This window comes from Notechis scutatus, chromosome 1 (assembly GCF_049901735.1).
Source record: "Notechis scutatus isolate UNSWTSFEM ecotype Mainland chromosome 1, rNotScu1.2, whole genome shotgun sequence".
Taxonomy (NCBI): domain Eukaryota; kingdom Metazoa; phylum Chordata; class Lepidosauria; order Squamata; family Elapidae; genus Notechis; species Notechis scutatus.
The window spans coordinates 36,108,790-36,128,322 of NC_142009.1; the positions used below are offsets into that span (position 1 = coordinate 36,108,790).

The 19,533-nt window shown below is 39.9% G+C and overlaps 1 protein-coding gene across 1 annotated transcript; it reads left to right on the forward strand.

The window, feature by feature from the left end:
• The first annotated feature begins 1,583 nt into the window (after nt 1–1,583).
• CFAP36 (cilia and flagella associated protein 36) lies at nt 1,584–19,133 on the forward strand. The gene is made up of 10 exons (XM_026676721.2): nt 1,584–1,793; nt 3,936–4,000; nt 5,617–5,718; nt 9,313–9,427; nt 10,807–10,894; nt 13,417–13,468; nt 14,542–14,647; nt 15,561–15,691; nt 17,639–17,791; nt 18,757–19,133. Exons 1-10 carry the CDS (start codon nt 1,667–1,669, stop codon nt 18,841–18,843), a joined length of 1,026 nt encoding a protein of 341 aa, XP_026532506.2. The 5' UTR covers nt 1,584–1,666; the 3' UTR covers nt 18,844–19,133.
• The last annotated feature ends 400 nt before the right edge of the window (nt 19,134–19,533 follow it).

Here is a 19,533-nt window from a genome sequence, read left to right on the forward strand (position 1 = left end):
AGGTGGTTTACTGTTTTTTTCTTTCTGAGGATTGAGTAGTTTTCTAGGCCTCTTCCTCTTTTAAGAGTTTGTTCATTCCTTGTTGCTTTTCAGAGCCAGGTTTACATTCCAACTCACACAGGTAAAATAACAGAATAGTAGGGTTGGAAACGAACTTGGAGGTCTTCTAGTCCAACCCCCTGCTCTAGGAGCCCTTATACCAATCTGGACAAATGGGTGTGCAATTTCTTCCTAAAAACTTCCCATGTTGGAGCATCTACTTCTGGAGAAAACCTGGTTTACTGATTCATTTATCTGTCAGGAAATTTTTTAATTTTAAGTTCGATCTATCTTTGATAATTTTCCATCCATTACTTCTTGTCCTGCCCTCAGGTACTTTGGAGCAGGGGTCTCCAACCCTGACAACTTTATGCCTGGTGGACTTCAACTCCCAGAATTCTGGGAGTTGAAGTCCACCAGGCTCAAAGTTGCTAAGGTTGGAGACCCCTGCTTTGGAGAATTAGGTAACTCCCTCTTTGTCATTGCCCCTCAGATATTGAAAGACTCCAAAGAGGGCTGTCACAGAGAAGAGGGGTCAACCTATTCTCCAAGACACCTGAGGGCAGGACATGAAATAATGGATGGAATCAATGAGAGATCCAATTCACGAAATCATAGAATTCAAAGGGATCTTGGAGAACCTCAGTGCTTTTCCAGAACAGCGCTAAATCTGTGTCCAAAAATAGCCTGGCTGACATGCAGCAAACAAACATGGGATGAATTTGGAAAAAGATCCCAGGAGAACCCACTCGTGCTTCAGTCCACATCCCTCTATGCTATCTTCAGCCAAGCAACTTTGGAAAGACATCAGTTTAGGGGTGTTCCAGAACAGTGCTTACTTATGTTCAGAAATAAACTAGTGTAACATAACAACAGCAGAGAATATCTCCTTACCACTAGCTTATCATTCAAACAAATGTAAATCTGCTAAAACCGCCACCCCTGCTACACGTTACAAAGATAGTAGTTGATGATTGTTTTCCCTATCCGCAGGTGACCATAGATGAGAAGGAAAAAAAGAGAATCCACCAATCTAGATTTTTGAAAATTTTCAGACTAAATTCTTAAAGGCCCCTCTCCAGCTTCAACTCTGAGGCCGAACGGTCCAGGCAGCGCAATTAACGCCTCCATATCTTTCTGAAAGATTGCAGGAATGCAACTAAGGCAATCTTGAGAAAAGGCAACATGCCGAGCGTCAAACTGTTAAGATGCGGAATTTCGGCTCTTACAAAAGATATAATTCAGGAGTCCCCAAACTTGGCAACTTTAACTTGTGGACTTCAACTCCCAGAAGTCCACAAGTCTTAAAGTTTGGATATAATGATATAATTGGACAGCAAGGGGCAGGAGAATAACGTTACCCCGTCGCGTGCTTCTTGAAGTGGGTACGACCTCACGCCTTCTCTCGCGTGAGTTTATTTTAGACCCTCCCCTCCCCGCTTTTAGGGACAGCGATTGCCATAGTGACGGCAAATCGAAGCTCAACCGTCGCCGGAGTTTTGCTGTCATCTTTTTTTTTTTTTTTTCCTCCGGCGCACGCGCATATTGTCTCATTTCGCCGTAGCAGGGCGGCACGCGCGCGAGCTTCTGCGTTTGAGGGCGTGGGAGAAAGGGGAGGGGAGATGTGATGGCGACCGAGGGAGAGGCGGAGGTTGAGGCTGAAGTGGAGTGGGTGGTAGATAGCATCGCCGGCTTTCTCCGCAGCCCCGCGTGGTCTATTCCTATTCTGGAGTTTGTGGAGCACAAGTGTGAAGGTGAGAAAGCTGAGGGACCTGTGGAAATCCCGCCAATAGGCTTGTTGCCGTGTCTGAATGCCTGTCCTCGGGTGGTGATTTTCTTTATTCCCCTGTATAGCAGCGTTTAACGGGTTGTGGCTTATTATCGTAATCATTATCACCGCATTACGGAATGGGAGTGGCTGTTGGTCATAATTCAGCCGAAGCTCAGTATTTTTGTATCCCATTGATTTCAGCGAGTCAGCTAACCAAGGGGGTGTTTATTTTTCCCTTATGGTGTACAATGCGAAGAATTATCCCCCCAAATTAAGATGTATTGTTGAATTTAATGGAAACCTACGAACTTAGTGATTTGGAAGGACGGGACATTCTACCATAGCAATGTTTTAGATTTTCAGCAAATTGGAAATTTAGGATGCTGTGCTGCATGGGAAAGAAAATGTCATATATTTTATGAAGTTTTAAGATGAAAGATTTGAAGTAAAAAAAAAAGTGTTATTGACATATTTAAAGAAAAAAATATATGTGGTCATCTACTCATTCATAGTGATTCTGGCCAGCTCACAGAAGAAAAACCCCAAATACAAAATCCATCCCCTCCCCAACAATAATCAAACCTCTTGATGGGCTCCACATCATTCTGGGGGTCCTAGGCCTACTGACCTTTTTTTCCCCTTTGCAGAGCTGGGGTGAATGTGTCCTGCAGGTGAGGCATCTGATGTGGGGCCTTCAGTTTGACACCCCTGCGCTAGATGGACTTCTTTCATAAAGGGGACCAGCAATGTACCCTCCCTCCCTGATCTGGTGGTTGTAACCGGGAAAAGATAATTCTTCAGATAACTTGATCCCAAATCATGGAGGGCTTTAAAGGTGACAACCACCTTGAATTGGACCTGGAAGCAAATCAGCAACCAGTGCAGCTCCAACCGATTCAGTTATTTTGGGTTCTGGTGCAATGGGGTGTGTGCCCCTTTTATCATGAGGGTTCTATTAAACTATAGTTGTTTTTATTTTTTCCTATAGTAGGTGTTTTTGTTGTATTTTAGTTTATTGTAAACCAGTGGTTCCCAACCTTTTTTTCACCCCGCACCCCTAAAGAAATTTCACTCGAACCTCACACCCCCTGAAATAAATAATAAATAAAAATGCCAACATATAGCCAATATCCTATTATTTACCTGGACTTTTCTCGCACCCCCTGGAATATTGTCTCGCACCCCAGGTTGGGAACCCCTGTTGTAAACTGTTGGGAGTTAAAATTATTTGGTGGTATATAAATTTGAATAAATAGCAAATAGTAAAAGTACTAAAGTATACTGGCAGGTTAAAAACTTTTGCCAATAAGTATGTATGTATGTATGTATGTATGTATGTATGTATGTATGTGTGTGTGTATGTTTCTTTAATGCAGTATATCCCTTGACATCTGCTTAATATTTTAAAGAGTGGGATAAAAAATATAGAATGTTTTTATTTAGTGTATTTATGGACCTTTCTCAGCAGAATTAAAAGTGAGAGCCTTGGTGGTGCAGTGGTGTTTGGTGATTATTTTTATCATTCCAGGAGCAATTAGTAGCTGCTGTTCAAAAAGCTAAAACAAAAAATCCTAAAGTAATCTAGAACACTGAAGCTGCTACTATACTTGTTCCAGAGGAGGTATTCAGCAGGTTCTGACCAGTTCTGGAGAACTGGTAGCAGAAATTTTGAGTAGCTCAGAGAACTGGGAAATACCTCTGACTGGAGATTTTATAGTATCCTTCCCCTGCTATGCCCACCAAGCCACGCCCACAGAACCGGTAATAATTTTTTTTAATCCCACCACTGACTTGTTCATTGAGTCAAGATTACAGAGTGGCTTGATTAAGATAAGCTGTCAGATCTTTCAAACACTTTCTTGCAGGTTCCTAAAATAAATAAATAAACAAACCTTGTTTGTGTATGTGTGTGTGAGAGAGGGAGAGACACGAGAGCTAGGCTTGCGGATGTGTTACAGGCCTAAAATTGCGTGACCACATTTTGTTCCAGCTGGAGCTTTTATTTTTTATATATTTTAGTTCAGATAAACTGTTGTGTGCAAAATGCAATTTTAAGATATTACGAGATGAAACTATTTTTTCAGTTTGCATATTGTAAAGAACCACAAAATATTACTTTTTTCAGTTTTTGATGATGAGGAAGAAAGCAAGTTATCTTACACTGAAATTCATCAGGAATATAAAGCTTTGGTAAGTAGAAATCCTCTTTAAAACATAATATTATGTTAAAGCCGAAATGTGCTGTGTATCTATTTGAATATATTATAAAATGTCATTTCATTGTTTAGTGGAAAACCAGAGATTCTTATGTATTTATATAATTGATTAGTACTTGTGTATTCCAAGAAAATATGCATTGATTAAGGAGGTGTTATATGTGTGATGTGCAAACTCACACATGATCTGAATCCGTCTTTTCCATTTTGAATCTGAATTGCTGTAGAACCCTACAAGAATATATTTTATTTATTTGTTGAATTTATATGCCACCCATCTCATTCACAGAATTAGAATCAAAACTGAATACCCTTCTAAATGATTCTCATAAAGGCTTTTCGTAGAAGGTCTATTAAAAAGGAAAGGGGCTGTGTTACATGAACATTGAAAACTAAGTACTTTCAGTTTTATGACATATTTTTAAGTTTTCTAGGCATAGCTTTCCTCATTATATATATCCAGTATATCTGGTACTTTGCTCAATAGTAGTAACTGTGAGAGGGGTTTCGGAGTCCTAGTGGACAATCATTTAATATGAGCCAGCAGTACGCAGCAGCTGTCAAAAAAGCCAACACATTTCTAGGCTGCATTACCAGAGGGCTAGAATCAAGATCACGTGAAGTGTTAATACCACTTTATAATGCCTTGGTAAGGCCACACTTGGAATACTGCATTCAGTTTTGATTGCCATGATGTAAAAAAGATGTTGAGATTTTAGAAAAAGAAGAGCAACAAAGATGATTAGGGGACTGAAGGCTAAAACATATAAAGAATGGTTGCAGGAACTGGGTATGTCTAGTCCAAGGGTCTTCAAACTTGGCAAGTTTAAGACTTGTGGACTTCCAACTCCCAGAATTCCTGCGCTAACATTCTGGAAGTCCACAAGTCTTAAAGCTGTCAAGTTTGAAGACTCCTGGTCTAGTCTAATGAAAAGAGGAGAGACATGATTGCAGTGTTCCAATATCTCAGGGGCTGCCACAAAGAAGAGGGAATCAAGCTATTCTCCAAAGCACCTAAAAGCAGAACAAGAAGCAATGGATGGAACTAATCAAAGAGAAAAGCAGCTTAGAATTAAGGAGAAATTTCCTGACAGTTAGAACAATTAATCAGTGGAACAACTTGCCTCAGAAGTTGTGAATGCTTCAACACTGGAAGTTTGTAAAAAGAGGTTGGATAACCATTTGTCTGAAGTGATGTAGGGTTTCCTGCCTAGGCAGGAGGTTGGACTAGAAGACCTCCAAGGTCCTTTCCAACTCTGTTATTCTATTCTATTCCCTGCGGAATGCAGCAAGAAAAAACTATATAATAAAATATGTATAATACACAAAAATACTGAGGGATTTAGGAGTATTTCAGAGCAGATTTGGGAGATGGAGGAGAAACAGAGGAAGTCCTTTTGTGGGAAGTCATTCATCCACTAATAAACCATTTGTGTGAGTTTATATGTTAACCTAAATTTTCTGAAACTGATTTCATTGTATTTTGAATAGAAGCCACAACTACTGTATTTCTTCGTTTAAAGTAATTTATGTCCCATTTCTTTGGTAAAAAAAAATGAATAAAAAATACCTGTTTTTTTTTTTTTAAAGGTTGAAAAATTATTAGACAGTTATCTTAAAGAAGTTGGAATTAATGAAGACAAGTTCCAGGAAGCTTGTATGTCTCCTCTTGCTAAAACTCGAACCTCCCAGGTAAACTTTTTAACAAAATTAAAAATAGCAGTGAGCAATCCTTTTGTGGCTAATATTGCACTTGTTAAAACCATTTTTGACTGATGAGAACTGCAAGTCATTGGAACTGATCTAGCTGAACTTTTTTGTCCATTTCCCCCAGTTAGTTTGGGATTTTTAATTTTGCTACTGTTTTATTTTTATAGCAGGAAATTGGACTGTGGTCTACTTTGGGAATTTTGGTGTACTCTTAGGGATTATATGTTGCTCAATCTTCACTTAAAAGGCTGCACTTTATCCATTTAGAATAATAGGGTTAAGCTACTGGATATGGATAATGTTATAAATCAAAGTTTAGGCAAATGTGATTTAAAATTATGCATTGAAAATAATGAAATTTATGCATTATTAATCAAAATTGCTAATTCTGGCCAGACACAGACAAAAGAATCAGATTGGTCCCAGAAAGCAATTGCTAGCAGATTGGGACCCTTGTTGTCCTTATGGAAGAATTAGGGTCTGAAATTTTCCTCAATGTCAATGAATGTATCTTGCAACTGACTAATCAATCAGCTATGAGTTGCTCATACATTGCTCAGTGGCTTCTAGAACAGCCACCGAGCAATTCAATGCTACTTAATGCTCAAGTTTGAGACATTTCGAATGGTGTAGGGCAGGGGTGGGCAAACTTTTTGGCTCGGGGCCGCATTGACTTTTAAAATTTGACAAGACGGGCCGGGTCAGCACAAGATTTTTTGGGAATCGCCCCCACCCTTCCCCCTTCTCCTCCTTCCCCTCCCCTCGGAGGCCCCTGAGTCAGGAGTTGCTACCCCGGCGCGGCTCGCGGCTCCAGTCCCGCGTTGCCTCGGGAAGGAAAGGCAAAAAGGAAGAGCCGCGGCGGTGCTTTGCAACGGGAGCAGCGGCACCGGAGGCTCAGGCTCAGCGGCTCCTGGTTTTGCCTTTTCCTTCCCAAGGCAACGCGGTACTGGAGCCGCACGGAGCTGCGCCGGCGGTAGCAACTCCTCACAGCCCCAGCCAGACACCTGAGCGGAGCCGGGCGAAACTGCCTGTTGCTGCTGCCGGAGCACCGCCGGGTCGCCTCTCAAGCAGCTCACCCGCCCGCCGGGCTTCCCTCTGCCGCGCGGCTTGGGGCCAGGCATGAGCGCCGCGAGTTAAAAGGAAGCCGAAAGTTGCTGGGAAGTTGCTCGGGTGCTGGGAGCAGGCTTTTAAAGTGCCGCCCGAGCAAAGTTTAAGCAGCCCGCCCGCCCGCCGGGCGGAACCCTTCCTGCTCCTCAGCGGGAAGATGCTCCAGCCTGCAAACTTTGCCTTTGCAAAGTTTAAGCCTGAAGCCCGGAAACCCAAACAACTTCCCAGCAACTTTCGGCTTCCTTTAACTCGCAGGCGCTCATGCCTGGCGGAGGGGAAGCCCGGAGCCTCCTCCAAGCAGTCCGCCCGCCCGCCCGCCCGCCGGGCTTCCTCCGCTGCGCGGCTTGGGGCCAGGCACGAGCGCCCGCGAGTTAAAAGGAAGCCGAAAGTTGCTGGGAAGTTGCTCGGGCCGGGGCTTCAGGGCTTTGCAAAGGCAAAGTTTGCAGGCGGGAGCGTCTTCCCGCCGAGGAGCGGAAGGGTTCTGCCCGGCGGGCGGGCGGGCTGCTTGGAGCGGGCTGCTGTGCGGCTCGGGCGAGGCGCGAGCGCCCGCGAGTTAAAAGTTGCTGGGAAGTTGCTCGGGTGCTGGGAGCAGGCTTTAAAGTGCCGCCCGAGCAAAGTTTAAGCAGCCCGCCCGCCCACCGGGCGGAACCCTTCCCGCTCCTCGGCGGGAAGACGCTCCAGTCTGCAAACTTTGCCTTTGCAAAGCCCTGAAGCCCGAAACCCGAGCAACTTCCCAGCAACTTTGGCTTCCTTTTAACTCGCGGGCGCCGCACCTGGCGGAGAGGAAGCCCGGAACCTCCTCCAAGCAGCCTGCACGCCCGCCCGCCGGGCTTCCCTTCCGCCGCGCTGCTCGGGGCCAGGTGCGAGCGACCTGAGTTAAAAGGAAGCCGAAAGTTTCTGGGAAGTTGCTCGGGTGCTGGGAGCAGGCTTTTAAAGTGCCGCCCGAGCAAAGTTTAAGCCTGAAGCCCGGAACCGAGCAACTTCCCAGCAACTTTCGGCTTCGTTTTAACTTGCGGGCGCCTGAGCCGCACGGCAGAGGGGAAGCCCGGAGCGCCGCTGGGTCGCTCCTCCAAGCAGCCTGCCTGCCCGCCTGCCCGCCGGGCTTTCCCTCCGCCGCGGCTCGGGCCAGGCGCGAGCCCCAGCCATGATATTCTTCCGATTAAAATCGGAATTCGATTTTTTGGGGAATCGCCCCTCCTTTCCCCCCACCCCTTCTTCTCCTCCTTCCTCTCCCCTCGGAGGCCCCGAGTCAGGAGTTGCTGGTGCGGCTCGCGGGCTCCAGTCCCAGCGTTGCCTCAGGAAGGGAAAGGCAAAAGGAAGAGCCGGCGGCGCTTGCAACGGCAGCAGCGGCTCCTGGTTTTGCCTTTCCCTTCCCGAGGCAACGTGAGACTGGAGCGCGTGGAGCTGCGCTGGCGGTAGCAACTCCTGACAGCCCCAGCCGGATACCTGAGCGGAGCCCGGGTGGTGCGAGCGGAGGCCGCTGAGCGGCAGGAAAACGGAGCTGGGCCAGCCACAGACCAGCCTCCGTGCAACACGCCGCCGCCCGGCCCTGGCGAGGAAAGCAGCGGGCACTCCCGGGCGCGCGGCGGGGTCTCTTTTGGCCGGCCCGATTTTTTTTTCAGAGCGGAATATCATGCCTGGCGCCCGCGAGTTAAAACGGCCGAAAGTTGCTGGGAAGTTGCTCGGGTGCTGGGAGCAGGCTTTTAAAGTGCCGCCCGAGCAGGACCGCCGAGCCGGGAACGGGCACCAAGGCAGGGCAAGGCTCCACCAGCAGCGGCCTAGCTTTAGGTGGCTCCAAGCAGCCCGCCCGCCCGCCGGGTGGAACCTTTCCCGCTCCTCGGCGGGAAGACACTCCAGCCTGCAAGCTTTGCCTTTGCAAAGTTTAAGCCTGGAAGCCCTGGAAAAAAAGGGAATCGGCGGGGACTCACCTTCGGAGAGGTCGCACTCGAAGGTGATTTCAAACTCCCAGCCGAGGCCTTTGCAAATTTCTTTTCTTTCCTACCCCTAGATCGCTCCGCACTGTTTTGCAGCTTTGGGGGCCACGCGACACAGGGCAATACGCCACACCCAGCGATTTTTTTTCAGGGCGGGCCAGATTGGACAGACCAATGGCAGTTATTTTTTTCAGGGGCGGGCCGCATTGGACAGACCAACGGGCCGGATGTGGCCCCGGGCCGTAGTTTGCCCACCCCTGGTGTAGGGTCTTCTACATTGGTTGAGGGGTTGGACTAGATGACTTACAAGGTACCTTCCAACTCGGTTAATCTGTAATCTTTGTAAAAATCAAAACACAGAAGTCTCCAGAGCAGTCTTAAAGCTACATTGGTTTTGGCTTTATGTCTACCATACCTAAGACCTTACTAAATGTCTTTTTACTAACATTTTGATTATTGTCCTAAGGAAATTTTGAATAGTTTAAATTTTGAATTTGTTGGCACTCTGAGATAAAACACTTTTCATTCCTTTCAGGCAATTTTGCAGCCAGTACTGGCAGCAGAAGATTTCAGATTGTTTAAAGAAATGATGGTCCAAAAAAATATTGAAATGCAGTTGCAGGCCATTAGAATAATTCAAGAAAGAAATGGTAAGAAATAATAAAAAGAATATTTTCATTTGCTGTGATTAGCTGGAACATTTGTTTAAGTGGATTCCCTAAACCTAGACATATATAGTCAAATTAGATGAAGAAAATAAATACTGATCAAGGAGGCCTGGTGGTGCAGCAGTTTAAGGACGCCAGATCTGCTGACCAGAAATGTTTGACACTGGTGTTTGAGCCCTGGTAGCATTGTGGGACGGGGTGAGCTCCCCTCAGTTGTCTCTAGCTCATGCCTTGCCCACCTAGCAGTTTGAAAGCATTATTGTGAGTAGATAAATGGGTACCACTCGGTTGAGAAAGGCTAGCTGCACAAGGAGAACGGGAGCTGGTACTGGACCTGCCTGGACACGAGGCAAAATTGGCAGAAGAGGCCCTGGAAGATGTCATCAACTTGAACGCCACTAGCCAGATTGCTATATACCACAGCCAAGCTGGTTCGCCCCCTGCCCTTCATAGCACACTGTGAAAAAGTACACAGGTATGAAACCAAATAAATTAGCAATTAGGCTGTCAGGACTACTCTGTAAAGTGTAGATCTTCCTGACAAATGTATGTTATACGAAATAAATAGGAAGATGAAGAGAGGCATTAAAAGACTAAATACATAGGGCAAAAAGGACAAATATGAAAGGAAATTAGAAAGGCAATGGGAAGCTGAAAGGTGAAAAGTAAAGGCAATATGCAATTAAGATGAAGGAGATTGCCTGAAAGGTTTCTTCAGTCAGAAGATTAAGCTAGTATCTTACTAGTTGGCTTTTGTTTTCATCGTCCATTGCAATTGCTTGTATAGATAGTCTGAAGTATATTATTGCTTTTAAACTATCTGGACAGTGATTATTTATTTGCTTTCCCATGTGTGAAGAAATTGATCTAGTATTAATTGGAAAAATGATTTTATTAAAAGAAACAAAAAATTAAACCATTCCATTAACATATAAAATATATGGGTTAAAAGTAAGGAAACAGCATTTAGCAGCCAAATACATTTTCATATCCCCATAAAGGCTGTTGCAATGGCAAATACAGCTGGTAGAAATTTTCCTAAAATCAAAACATAGTTATATTTTCTTATGCAGTATTTTATTTCATACTAAAGTCAGATGTATACAACTTAATTGTCCCCTCAATAAATCTCATTGAGATTGCCATGTATAAAGAGAAATATATATTTTATTTAGAAACAAGGTTTGATGATAATTCAGTTTGCTATCTTCTAATCACTACATGAATAAATTAAAGCAATATTTTGAATATAATTTATTTTCTACTCTAGAAAAAATTCTGGACTTTGATAATTATTTGAATAGTTTGTCATTACTTTAATCACCTTTTTGATCCCTTTACTTTTTTCCCCATAAAAATAGGTGTGTTACCTGACTGTTTGACTGATGGATCTGATGTATATACTGAAACTGAAGAAGAAGAAATGAAAATACTAAGAGAGGTTCTTAGGTTAAAAAAATGTTTTTTCCCTTGTATTATATCACATACTTGGATATGGTCTCTTAAAATAAAATTTGATAGCTACAAGACCCACCTAATTTGCTATTGAAAGCATTTTGCAGCATAGTGACTGAGGATAAATTATTCCAGTATGTGTTAAATTACAGATACATGGTTAAATATTTGGAAAATTTGAGAAATTCTTTTAGTACAGTGCATAAGTAAATATTGATTATATTTTTACTGAAAGACAATGGGAAATGGTTACATTTCTTCTTAAATCTTTGTTTTAGAAAGTGTCATTGCAAGTACTCCTCATTTAGCAATTGTTTCTGACAAAAGTGTCGCTAAGCAAATTGCATGACAGAGAGAGGGAGGGACAGAGGGAGAGAGAGAAGGATGCTGTGAAGATTGCTGCTTGCTGCCTCCTCATTTATATACAGTTCTCTTGTGCAGCAATGCCAGTGGTATTTTTACCACACCTGTGTTGTTGTCAGGTGGAGAAATTGAGAATAAGTGTACCCATTGGTCAAGATATCATTTTTTTATTAATTTATTACTGTTGTATTTATGAACGGTCACTTAACAAGGCAATTGCTAAAAAACCCTACTTGTATATTATTTTAGTGCAAGGTCTTAAGGCATCTGTAGGCTTGGATCCAGAAGGCCATTGATAGCAAGAAGTGACCCTAAAGGGACTTTCTTTTCTGGGCAGTTTCCATTTCGCTCAATAAATAAATAAGAAAAAAAGAGAGAGAAACCTTGCAGAAACATAAAACATTAGTCTGCTTGTTAAGTTTGTTCTGAACATTTTTCATTGAATTGCTTAGTGACTTTTTTTTTACCATGGAATATTTCAAAAATGTATGTCACTCACATTGACTTGAAAAATTTAGGGTTATATTACATTTATTACTTTATTACTTTATTACTTTATTACTAATTTATTATAATTTATTATTATAACATATGTTATATTACATATATTACATTATATATTAAATTTAGGTTATATTACATTCCGGGCTGTAAATTTGGCTGCTTGCAATGTTATGTAGTCACTTGAGTAAATATAACTTATTTTGAATTTGAGTAAATATGTTAAATAATAAACGTCTCTTTATCTTTTGAGAGTTTTAATTTGGAAGATTCACATTTATTATAATTTATTTTTTAATTTACATTTATATACAACTTTAATTCAGAGAACTTTTATAGATGGAGTCCTCTAGCCTGCTTTTGTTGACCCTAAAACAGGGGTATTAAACAAGGCCCATGAGCCAAATTCGGCCCATGGGGTGCTTAAAGCTGGCCCACAGGCACACCCTGCAAACAGCAAAGGACCAACCCGTGGTGCCTCTGCTAGCAAAAATGGAGCTTAGGAGGGCCGCATGTGGCTCACCTGGGCTCTGTTTTTGGCCGTGACGGCCTCCTGTAACCCTCTGCCAGAGAAAATGGAACTCAAACAGGCCTTGTGTGGCCCGCCTGAGTTCCGTTTTTGCCCGCAACGACCTCCTGTAACCATAAGCCTCGATGAGTGATGTGGAGCTGGCCACATACCCCCAACTCCCCCAAGGTCACACACAACTCTGATGCAGCTCTCAATGAAATCCAGTTTGACATCCCTGCCCTAAAATCTAAGCAGAATCTTAAATTAGTTACTTAGCTTACATCCAGAAATCCCAGGGATGTAGTCTGTACTGGGAAATTTAAAAAAAACACCTAACATTGGAAGAAAATATAGGCAAATCACTTCATAGTTGGGGCTCAATGGCTCAACACATTGAATCTGTTATCTGGAAAGCTGACAGGCTGGGTTCAAGTTTAATAGGTACCAGTTCGGTGGGAAGGTAACAGCATCTCATGTGCTTTTGGGATATAGCCATGCTAGTCCCATGACCAGGGAAATGCTGGCTCCCTCAGCTAAGAAACAGAGATGAGCCTCACACTCTAGACTCTTTTTATTTCATAGTTACTAGAAGCAAACCTGTTCAGTTGTTTTTCTTCAAGGAATTATGCATTTAGGGATTTCTTATTTTATCCTCAGACCAACAAACCTTTGATGTAAGAGTGATTGGCTCTTTAGCTGTGCTCCCTATGTCTAAGTAGCATAAGCAGTGGTCAGGAATTGTGTTTCCTGAGTTACTTATGCCTAATGTTTATAATGACCTCTCACTTCTCTCCATAAGTCCAGCCTCAGAATTCACTTTTTCCATGAGGTCTTTGCTCTCTTAATTTTTTGTTCCCAATTCTTTTGAACTGTATTTTGATTATTACATTGTTTCATTGTGTTAGCTTTAATTTTGTATGTTAGTCTTATGTTTCTAAAAAACATTTTAAACATATATTTTCATAGAGAGTTGTAAAACTAAATTATTTCTAATTTATCTTGTCATTTTTTAAACTATTTTTGTTCTGTATTTATTTTAGATTTAGTTATTTACATTAATTATAAACTGCAACAATCATATGACTGTTAAAGAATGGTAAGGCAGTATATATATTAAAGTATTCTCTGCTTATCTTTGCAGGAAGTCTAAGGAAGAATATGATCTAGAGCAAGAAAAGAAAAGAAATAATGAGGTATATTGGGAAATCAATTCAACAAAACCCAAGTGGTTGCAGTTACACAATTATTCTCTTCAGTAAATTCAGTCTTCAGTAAAAGCTTCCCAGAGTTTCTTGACAGTGAGATGGGTGGTATATAAATTTAAATAAATAAGACATTTATTTCTCATTGTTGATTGAATTAAATGATCAGCATATTCCTACTAATTGAAATAGTTTTTTACAACTGTTGATTTCTTGTATCTACTTGTGGTTTTGGCATGATTATGACGCATATCTTGACTTTTGATGATACTAAGAAAATAGTACAAGCTGACATTTTTGTCCCTGACAAACCAAAAAGCTGATACTTGGAATTGTAATTGTTAAATAACATGGTCAACCAATTCAAAAGTTCTTCCAGTTAATTGACTCATCCCTGTGCAGTGGTAGCACATTGCTTCCTCATGACACAATCATGGAAGCTGCCTTTTTCTCAGTACTCAGTTGCCTGTGAGCTGCAGAGAGGAGTAAAGCAGTGTACTCTGCCTCAGAAGATGCCAGCCACAGTTGCTGGCAAAATATTACACAAAAGTAGATCAGGTCATTTGCCTGAAAATTCATCACTGCTACATTGATGCCAGCTATGAACGCTTACATCAGTATATTGTTCTGGGTCCGTTTATCCAACTTACCGTGTTGTTTAAGTTGATTGAGATAGAAACTTGCACAATAAACTCCTTTCCCTCTATACATTTAAGCATTCCGTGCTAAGGTGTTTGCGGAGTACTGTGAAAAAAGATTTTGATGTTTTTTCTTTTTTTAATGAGAGACAATATTTTTATTTTTGAACTGTAACTTTATAAGAAACATGTTTAATTTATAAGAAAAGTACAGGAAACAATGGATGAAGGAAAATCTTGCAAAATCCTAATAGATTCTTTCTTTCGAACGTAATATTTTAATTATTACTACATCCTGACATCTATTTTAATAATGAAGATAGATTTAAATAACATTTATTAATGCATTTTATGACATTGATTTTTACTGTATTTGCTGCTTTTGTAATACTTAATTTGATTTCTATTTTTTTCTTAAAAATTCAGGCACATGATAAACTGAAATCACCTGATATTGCACATAAATCTCCAGGACATTTTAATGAAAGTGCAGGACCCAAGAGGTCTCTAGAACATTCTACAAAATTGCCAGGTATGATTATTTTCAGGTATTTGCCGCATTTATATTAAACCTGGTGTATGTGTATACTTTCAAGTTCAGCTTGAGTCCTGTTGACAGAACAAGTCCATGTAGTTTTCTTGGCAACCTTTTTGGAAATAGTTTCTCACTGCCTTCTAGGAGAGTGTCTGACCCAAAAACTGATTTGGGCTTAATGCAGGACAAACTTACTTTTCTCACAGTATCTAACCTAGTGGCTTGAAATACTACCTGGCTCTTTTATTAAACAGTTGGTATTTATTCATATTTCTGTTGAAAGAAATTTATTACTTCAACTAAATTGATGCTGAACTTTGTTAGTTGGGTGTTAGATATCAATTATAGCAATTGGTCAAAACTCCATCACAAACAAAATCCTTATTTTCATTTCAGGATAAATGTAAGAAGGTATATTTTTGCTACTGAACACATGGCTATTGGTTATACTTGGATGGCACAGCTGGGGAAAAAAAGAAAAAAAGATAGTACATATTCACTATCTAATTCAGCATTACCTGAAAGTAATTAGTTCATGAAATGTATTTTTCAGGTTTGTTAGTTTTTCTGTTATTAAAAGTTGTAGCTCTAGATCCAAATGCCAAAAAGCTGTTTTTTTAATTTGAGATCTATATGAATTAATACTGAATCCCAGTTCTGCTATGGATTTCATAGCTTGTAAAATGTAGAAAAAAAAAATAGGGGCTTTGCTTGTTCTTGTCTAATGGCCGAGGACACGTCTCCATCAAATTTAACTGTGAACTTTGCTTATTACATCAAGTAGGCAATTATTCTAAGAAGTGAAATATTAAATTAAAAACCTTTGGTTTTAACTTTTCAAGGTACAGATTATTAATATGTTTGTATATGGCAGACATGAGTATGTGCATTTATTTCAATATATATTTAGGTCCAGAAGCAAAACGGAATGATGTATCTATTCAAGATCCTTCCTCTGTCAAACTGAAGGAAGAGAGTTGCAGGAAAGCAGTCGGAGAGGACTCTGAATATGTAACAAAGCAAGGAGTGCTAGAAGGACGTGTAAGTTGCATGCTTGCTTTATTTAAATTATTATTGAATATTTTGTAATACCAGTGTGTGTGCGTGCGCGCGCATACACACACACACACACACACTGCAACCACTATATAACAACAGGATCTTATAGATCTTGTGCATACCTAATAATACAAAGTCTTCCTTGTAGCTTACAGATTAAAGCAAGCCATAAGGGAAGAAACATTATAGAAAAACTGATATATAAGCTCAATTGTAAAAGTGATAAAAGCAGTTTTGTCAGGTATTTAAATGTACTGCATTCATCTCAGGATCCAGTCAGATAGCAAAAGGTAGTGAGTTTCAATGGTGGGGAGCAGTAGAGAATAGACTTTATTTCTGGACTTCTGTTATGCTTAGATCATTCTCTGATTGTTTTGGTGGCACCCCAATCTGCATAGAGCTCATTAGATCAGGTTGCACCAGTCAACTTAAGAACTCTAAAGGGTTCCAGGGATAGCTTAGTGTTTTTCCTGAAGGTCTGATGGACATTAGAGGTTCTTGTAAGTAGGGAATATCTTCTGAGTATCTTGGATGTTGACATCTCTACAATACAGTGTTTGGTACTCTACTTCCATCTTCCTTTGATCTCTTTTAAATCCATTGCTATGTTTCCCTTGGCATTGTTTGACATACCAATTCAAAGTTGGCATTTTCTTCTAAGTTCAGAGATCTTTTTTTGTTTTTCCATGTCTATTTCTATCTTCTGTGTCTTTAGGTGTTGTAATAACTACTTATCTCTTCTAACACTTCTCTGAAACTGTTTAGTACCTTTCTCCAATTTTTTTTTTACTTTCTTGGTTTTGACTTTTCTTCTTGGCAATTTCATTGATTAATTCCAACATCCAATTGCTTTCTTTTTCTTCTTCATTTTTGGCAGTCTCTTTTCACATTCTACTTAACAAATTATTTAAGTTTATTCCATAATTCCTTTGGCTCTCTATCAATGACCTTTAGGACTTCAAAGTGATCCCTGATGTTATTCTTTCTTTTTCATTTTAACTTGGAATTTACATATGAGCAGTTTGTGATCTGTTCACAGTCAACATCTGGTCATAAATTTGATGCTGTAAATGACTCTTCCATTTCCTTTTTGCAATGATTTGATTTGATTTTTATGTACTCCCATCTAATGCCCATGTGTAGGACATCATTTTTGAAGAGTGTTACCTACAAAGAAATCAACAGAGCTGCATAAATTAGTAAGACGGTCTTGTGCTTCATTTCCGTTTCCTAAGCCAACTAAAGTTCCAGTCTCCAGTCACAGCAGCATGTTTTATTTGTATCTTGCTTTCATGTTCTGACAATTTCAAATTGAACTTGATCATGTAAATTACTCCTGCATTAGTGGTTGGAAGTAATAAATATCAATTAATTTGCATTGTAGCAAAGTTCTTACTTTACCTCAACTAAGAGCAATGCAGTCTTTCTTTACTTTTTGTTATGAATGTGGTTTTTTAACTGAAAGATCAATTCCAATCAATCTTAATTCTCTGATGCCTAAGATGTCCATTTTTAATTGTTTGATATTTCATATGTTGAGCTTCGTGTGTTCATTTTAATTCCAATATCACAGCAAGCTGTAAACATAGGATCACATTTTCCTGTGTTTCATGATGGCTCTCAGATGCAGAGTAAATAGGGAGTTTGGCAGGAAGTTGCAAGTTGCTCCTACTCCCATTTTTTCTAAACTCACTTTGTTTTTCAGTCTCATTTTCAGCAGAAAGAGCATGATAGAATGTACTTTCTTCAGTAGCTGCTACCCATGTTTTGTGACCTAGATGGAATTTGGGAAGGTTTTGAACAGTTCTGCACAATGTTGTATTTTTTTCTCTTTTGTTTTATAATTTGTTATTGGGACTGTAGCAACTGTATGTGATAAAAATGTTTTTCAGAAACTATATATAAAATCTGATTTTTAAATTCAAATAGAAATTATCAGAACTTGGAGCAAAAGAGCTGAGAGAACGTGAGGACTATCTAAAGCAGAAACGAGATGCACTGATGGCTTTGAAGAAGAAATCAAAAACAAGTATCCCATCACAAAATATAGAACAGAAAGAAGAGTTATCCACTTCTAAAGAGGTGAAGGATAACAAAATTAAAATTGTCTGTCTGTAACCATCTGTCTTTAAAGTTCAGTCTACTTTGGAAAAAACATTCTAATCTGAAAATGTACACCATAGTCTCAAGGAAATACTTTTACTAAGACAAACAAGTTAATCTATTTAAAGGCCTTGTTTACAGGAGATAGTGAAAACAGCTAAATCTCATCAGTGGGTATGACTGTGGCTAGAAAAAGTTAATTCAGTTCCTGAGCAGCTCATGGCAAAACTAATTCCAAGCTGTATTGTGCTTGAGTGTTAAACTCTTGCCAAAATACCATCAAAGTCCAGTGACCCTAGGGGAAAAAATGGGCAACCTTAGAAATTTATTTTGTTCATTTGATGCCCTGCCTTTGACTAAATAGGGATAGGTCTAGGGCTCCTTTGACTCTGCCCACAGTGGCATACAGTTATCTTACGCCAGTGTGATTTTTTTTTTCTGTTAAAAGTAAGAAAAAAGTGTCTGAAAGCGATAGCCTCCTAGCATTTTTTAGGCCAGTTGAGAGAGGATATTGAACATTTTTACTCACCCATTGAAGTCATTGACAATCTTCATTGGCAATGTGTTAAAGGTGTAATGAATTTTCACAGCATATAAATCAGAAAGCACTATTATAAGGGAATGCTTTAAAGATTAGGCATAAATACTGTACAAATAAGAACTGAAATCACAATCACATATATTTCTGTCCAAAACAGTTACAGTTTGCCCTTTCTAATATGTGAAGGAGCAGTTTATCTATTGCTTTAATCTAACCTACAAAGTGGTGACAATTTTATTTTTGTTTTAGTGTACAAATAGAAACTAGCAGTTATTTACTTGTTCTACAAAGTGCCAACAATCCAATTTATCTTGAGTGGAAACTTCATTGAAATCAGTGGGGATACTAAACATAAATGTAGTTAGCCATAATTACTGCAAGCTAATTTTTTTTTTCTTTTCAGGCAATGTCAGAAGAAGAGGAACAAAGATTGTTAAAGAAGCGAATCCTTGCAGCAAAACTAAAAGAAGAAGTAATTAATAAGCGATAGTTTAAAGAAGCTGCTTCTAAGGTTATATATTTAACCACGAACTGTTTGCTTACAACCATTCCATGCATTAACTTGATTTTATATATTATAAAAACAGTAATTCTTTAAATTGGTTTAAAAGTAGAGTGGAAAGCAATGGTTTAACATTTTTAATAGATTCCACTGTTTTGTTTCTTGCTATTTCTGGTATATGCTGGATCAGGCTGGTCACTGTTGTACTTTTGTTGGATTTAATATTACTTTTTGAATGTTGATGTCAAATACTTTTATTAAAACATTGAATGGTTTAACATTTTTAATAGATTCCACTGTTTTGTTTCTTGCTATTTCTGGTATATGCTGGATCAGGCTGGTCACTGTTGTACTTTTGTTGGATTTAATATTACTTTTCGAATGTTGATGTCAAATACTTTTATTAAAACATTGAATTGGCTAAACTTAAGTTTTGTCTTACAATGGCCTCATCAGCCTAAACAAGAGATGTGAAAAATATCTCCCTACATGGGCAACATCAGTTCACACACTAATTGAAAATTGAGGAGATCTCACTCATGTGCTCCACTGTGTCTGTTACCATAAGCAAATAGAAAAAGTTTTAGTATCTCATAGGATTTACTGCTATTCATAAAAATGGTACTCAAGGTATCTCTTTAAATTTCATAGGAATTAGATTATATTTGTTGGGCTCAA

Bases quoted from the DNA above. Each gene is read 5' to 3' on its own strand.
- CFAP36 (XM_026676721.2), top strand. From the start codon at position 1,667: ATGGCGACCGAGGGAGAGGCGGAGGTTGAGGCTGAAGTGGAGTGGGTG. The intron at 10,895-13,416 runs GTTAAAAAAATG...TTATCTTTGCAG, and splicing joins ATACTAAGAGAGGTTCTTAG to GAAGTCTAAGGAAGAATATG. The intron at 17,792-18,756 runs GTGAAGGATAAC...TTTTCTTTTCAG, and splicing joins AGTTATCCACTTCTAAAGAG to GCAATGTCAGAAGAAGAGGA.